At 30.4% G+C, this 5,698-nt stretch overlaps 1 protein-coding gene across 1 annotated transcript; it reads left to right on the top strand.

Annotated features, from left to right (window-relative positions):
* Window positions 1-1,382: 1,382 nt before the first annotated feature.
* LOC129904470 (protein LATERAL ROOT PRIMORDIUM 1-like) lies at window positions 1,383-4,649 on the top strand. Its single transcript, XM_055980037.1, has 2 exons — window positions 1,383-2,948; window positions 4,162-4,649. Exons 1-2 carry the CDS (start codon window positions 2,198-2,200, stop codon window positions 4,503-4,505), a joined length of 1,095 nt encoding a protein of 364 aa, XP_055836012.1. The 5' UTR covers window positions 1,383-2,197; the 3' UTR covers window positions 4,506-4,649.
* The last annotated feature ends 1,049 nt before the right edge of the window (window positions 4,650-5,698 follow it).

Below are 5,698 nucleotides of genomic sequence, written 5' to 3'. Positions count from 1 at the left end.
GTATAAATCAGTTTGTCCATGAATAAGATTTAGAATATTTGAAAATTTTGAAGGTGGAAGATATGTTTAGGAGTTTTTAAAGTTCCCTTTATAAAAAAAATAATAAAAAAAACTTCACTCATAAAAAGTTTTATTTTTATTTTCATGTCCAAACACAACTTAATTCCTAGTATACTTTTTTTCAACTAGCTTTAAATACTATATTAAAAAAAATCAACCAAAACATATACAAACGGATGGCTATAATAATATATCCACCTTCAACTTCACTCGTTTTAAAAATAAAAAACTATAGACAAGTTATAATTAAACTAATTAATTTACCATTTAATATGACACCACAAAAGGGGTAAGAAAAAGTAAAAGAGTGGTCTGATTCTTCTCTCTTTTTCGTCCAAACTGTTCTTTGGATTATTCCAAGGGTTTCTTTAGACTTTAGGAAGTAATAACAAGCAAAAGAATATGAAGTGAATAAAACATAGAGATAAAAGTTAAGAAAATATAAAAGAAAGATTCTATGCATGGTTGAAAAAGGCCAAAGTACCCTCCCCTTTATGTACTCTTTTACATGCCCTACCATCTAGTTTTCTTTCAATGCTTCCTAATTCCTCCACATCTTCTCCATATTTGTCTCATTGCAACAAGCAAGAATTGAACCATAGATACCTTACGATTATTATGGTAGATATTATTTTGTCTAGTTTTGAGGTTGGTAAATATTGTGGTAGATTGACAAGGAATACATAATTTAAACATTATAAATGTTGAGGGTATTAGAAATATAATTAATTAAATAAAAATAATGATATGTTAGATGAAATAGTTACTTCATCACAATAATAGAGCAAATAGATGTTCTATTATTAAATTTCATCACCGTTTATTATTGAAAATAGTAATTTTATTTGTTTGATTCATAGAAGATTATGACACACACGTAAGTTGCATTATTGAAGATATAATTAAATAAATATAAATATATATTTTATTTTATATTATAATATATCTAGATAAGATGGTTCAATAATAATCAAAAGCAAAAATAGTCGTAAAATATATCTAATTTTATTATACAATAATGAATTGTGCCAAAACTATATTGGATGAATTCAATATAGTAACGTGTGCTAGTAATTGTAGCCAGGTTGAGTGTTGTAACATGCAATTCAACTTAGGGAAGAAAAGAAAGCTAGCTAGTCATGTGACTTTTTTTAGACCTTTGAGATAATGATGCAATTACTACAATACAGAATGCTCCCTCTCCACTCCTTCCAAATCCCCCCTCCGCACCCCTAACTCCTCACCTCACCCACCCTTTTTTTTTTCTCAACTATTCTCTCTCCAATAATATTAGTTTATTTCCTATATAAGAGTAGTTTTTTTTTTTTTAGTATAAGAGAAAAAGAATCCTTAGAAAAAGGAGAGTGGGATAAAAATAAAGCTCAGAGCAAGGGCAAAAAAAATAAGAAACTATCTAATAATAACCAGAAAGAGGAAAATTATAGCATAGTGCAAGAAGTGAAGAAGAAGAAGAAGTAAGTGCCCAACTGAGGAAAGGTCGTTATTGAAGCTGCCTTTTAGCTTATTTTTAGTTTACAAGTCCCTCTCTTTGAAGGTCAAAAAACCTTTTTTTTCTTTTTTCACAAGAAAAAAAAAAGTTAATGTGGCAGACTGTAGAAGAAGTATTAGTATAGTATCAGTAAGAAGCTCAGAAGCAGCAGCAAGAAGAAGAAGAGAGAAAGAAGACTCAGTAGCTGTTCTGCCAACTGTTTCACCAGTCAGTAATTAGAGCAATATAGACCTAAAGTCCAATTTTTCTATAGATCTTCTTCTGAAAAAGAATTTCAGACAAGACCCCACTTCTTTGCTTCTCTCATTAAAACAGACAGACAGAAAATTGCTCTGAAAATAACAATTTCTTCAAGATTTGTTCTTCTTCTTCTTGTTGGTAAAGAAGAGAAACATATTGCAATATTTAGTGGAAGAAATCTGTTAAAAGTTGTCTGCAGCTGTGGCTACTGCTAGGAGACTGTTGCAGGCTTCAGATTCTGGAGCTTTTGCAGACTGGGTAGCTAATTCTTCTAATACATCAGCTGCTGCTGCTATTGGGGACCTCTCATTAGGTTTCAACGCTGGTACCACCATCGGCGGTGGTGGTGGAAATGGAACTACTCCCGGTGGAGGAGAAGGAGGCCATATGTGGTCTGCATCGTCGTCTCGACAGATGCAGATCAACTATGGCCTCCAACCAGAAATGGGTATGTTTGTTGTACATCCAGCATCCTTCCAACACCATCACCAACAACAAGAAAATACCATCAATTTTGACCCACATCATCATCATCATCATCAGTCAATGAATGGTAATAATTCCAATCTCTCTAATACATGTACCACCAACACTTCTCTTGGCGTTGGTGTTGGTGTTATCCCACTCCTCACAGCCACCCCTTTAACAAACATGGTTAGCTTTGATGATCAAGATTTGGTTAGTAGAAATAGTAGAGGAGGAAATGATGGGTTTCAATTCTTTTCAAATCAAAATTCTACTAGTAATTATACGAAAAATAGTACTAGTAACAATATTGTTGGTGGTGGTGGTGGAGGTTCAGTTTCATCAACTACTTGTCAAGATTGTGGAAACCAAGCAAAGAAAGATTGTACACATAGGAGATGTAGAACTTGTTGTAAGAGTAGAGGTTATGATTGTAGCACTCATGTAAAAAGCACTTGGGTACCAGCTTCAAGAAGGCGTGAGAGACAACTAATGGGTGCAACAACAACAACAACAAATGTTAATGTTGTAGCTGCTGGATCTTCTTCTCAATCTACTTCAAGTGCTAAGAAACCTAGACTTGTCAATTCTCACACTACTACAACAGCTTCACATACTTCTACTTCAAATAATACTCCTCCAAGAAGTTTTGACACTAGCTCTAGTCATCAAGGTACCTATTTATTTTCACTTTGTTCTTACTTTATTACTAGTACTAGCCATCAAGATTGTTTAGTATTGCCATGATCATCCCATTTTGTAAGAGTTAATTTGGATTTGGAAGTGTGGATGGTTTTAATGTGTTACTTGGGGTACTTTGGTAGTTGATTAGAATTATGCTTGTATTAATTATATATGTGGATATTAGTTATTTTAGTTTTGATTTCGCATAAGATAATATACATTTACATGTATTAGTTAGGCTAATTTCTAAATTGACATGTATAATTTATTTACTAATTAGCTATCAAAGTTTTACATAGATACTCTCTCAGTCTCTTTGCCCAACCTTTAAGAAAAGAATAGTTAGGAGGGTAGTTTGATTAATATATTTCTGATGAATTCTTTAATTTTCATGTGTTTATGTGTTTTTTAATTTTAGAATAGTTAATTCTAAGTGCAAAGTTAAAAAATAACAATTAATTTTTTTTTCGATTATTTGAATTGATAATTATTTAGAACAAGTTACATGACAATCAAAATGGGACGGGGACGGAGGAGTAAGTTTGTTTGTTTCTTTATTAGCTATCAAATGATGTCTTAATGTTCCTAATCATGGTTACTTTGTATCATTTTCAGGATTTTAGAAAATATTAGTTGTACACATTATTGTTTACGTGTGGAATGTCATTTTTTAGTAAATTGTGTTATATATGATCTTCACCCCACAGCTAGCAACCTAAAACTTTGAACTTTTTATTTTTTAGTACTGTTACAGTAGGTATTATAACATATGATGTTCTTCATCCCCTCATAACCAACAATATCTTGAACATTTAAGCAATTTTGGCAGGACTTTAATTTAACTAATTATTTACTCTTAAATTGTTTCTACACTAGGATTGTATAGCTTGCTTTCATGCTACCATATTTGGTAGAGTGCATTAGGAAAAATAATACATGCATTAACTTTGTGTATTAATAGTACGTTGCTTTGTTTACTTTTTCCATTCATTAGTAATACACTTTATTGGTATTAAAGTATGTATAATTAAGACATAAAAAATTATTTTAGCAGTAATGCAAAAGATTTTAATGCATGCATTAGTATGATTAAAGATATAATTATTTCTCAAAAAATCTCACATCATCTCCAATGTTTTTTTTTTAGAAATTATGTGATGCATGTTATATAGATTACTTTTTGTTGACTTTTACTATTGTAGATGCAAGTTTTAAAGGGTCATTGCCAGGACAAGTGAGGGCACCAGCTGTATTCAAGTGTGTAAGAGTGACTTCAGTAGATGAAGGAGAAGATGAATATGCATATCAAGCTGTTGTGAGAATTGGTGGACATGTTTTCAAAGGTTTCCTTTATGATCAAGGTCTTGATGAACCAAAATATAATAATAATAATAATAATAATAATAATAATAATAATAATTTCCCAAATTTATCTGACTTGCATTTGGGTGGTGCTGCTAATGAACATAATTCTCATCTTTATGCTGCTTCTACTGGTGGAGGAGGGTTACTTGGAGGATCTAATTATGGTAACCAAATTAATTGATTATTATTATTATTATTATTATATTCATTCCTCTTTAATTTAGTTGAGGAAATGATCATCATGAGTACTATTTGTAACTTAATCTTTAATTTCTTTCTTCCATCAAATTATAAAAATGACATTAGATATATTTTCTTACATGTAACTTGTCTTTTGAGTTTTTATTTTATGTGTTGAACTTTCAACAGAAAATAGAATATGCATTTGCAAGAATAACCAAGTAATTTTTCCCTTTTATGGAAAATTTTGGAATCCTTGAATTATTGTACGTTGCTCTGACCTTTTGCCCCTCTGCCTTGTTTCAACTTTCAAAGCTGAGGGCTATTGTCATGAACTCTCTATGCTGTAGTATATATGTGTAACATAAGTTTGGGGAGTGTATAAAAATAATATTAAATAGAGTATCAAAGTATTTGATTTGTTGTATTAAATAAATTGGGTGTAGTAAAATAAAAATAATATTGAATATAGTGTATTAGATAGAAAAAGTATTTGGTATTGTTAATGTCATAATTTACTACTTTTAAGAATAGTATTGAACGTAATATATAACTAATACACATAAGTTAGAAAACAATACCATATAAGAAATTAAATAATATCAAAGTGAATATATATTATAATTTTCTCTATGTTAATTTACTGGTATTGTGGTTTTTGATTGATCATTACTTGTCATTATTTCTTTATGGTTTACTGTTGAAGTAAACCAGAGTGATGTTCAATGTCTTAAAACTTTTTATTGCTTTTCTGCCGGAGTTTAAATAAATATAATACTAGTAAATTGTGTTTCTGCCTTAAAACCTATTGTAATGCTCTAGTGTTTTTTTTTTGCTGTGAATAATAATTCTCTACTTTACTGCTTCTTTGTGTCTCTATATATATATATTTTCTTATTTATATAAACTTTCAAATTTTATACTTTTTCTATTAGACCTTTGTTAGTGATGTGATGTTTTTTTCTTTGATACATGAACTAGTCATCATATAAAATTATATTCTGTTTCTTTTTGTGACAATATTTCTACCCATTCCTCCGCTCTTAATCATGTTTTGCGCATTTTTCGGTTTTTGTCGATATTTTCAACTTTTTTTTACTTCCCTTTGATGTAAGTGGCTCATTTGTCCCACTTGCCTAAAACCCAAAAGATCAATTGTATTTCACAACTGTTGTTTTGCTCTTTACCTACTTT

The sequence above is a fragment of the Solanum dulcamara genome, chromosome 9, assembly GCF_947179165.1.
Source record: "Solanum dulcamara chromosome 9, daSolDulc1.2, whole genome shotgun sequence".
Lineage (NCBI taxonomy): Eukaryota > Viridiplantae > Streptophyta > Magnoliopsida > Solanales > Solanaceae > Solanum > Solanum dulcamara.
This window is presented reverse-complemented; position numbering and strand designations above follow the sequence as displayed.

Coding starts and splice junctions, on each gene's coding strand:
- LOC129904470 (XM_055980037.1), top strand. CDS start 2,198: ATGTGGTCTGCATCGTCGTCTCGACAGATGCAGATCAACTATGGCCTC. Junction 2,949..4,161: donor CACTAGCTCTAGTCATCAAG/GTACCTATTTAT, acceptor TTACTATTGTAG/ATGCAAGTTTTAAAGGGTCA.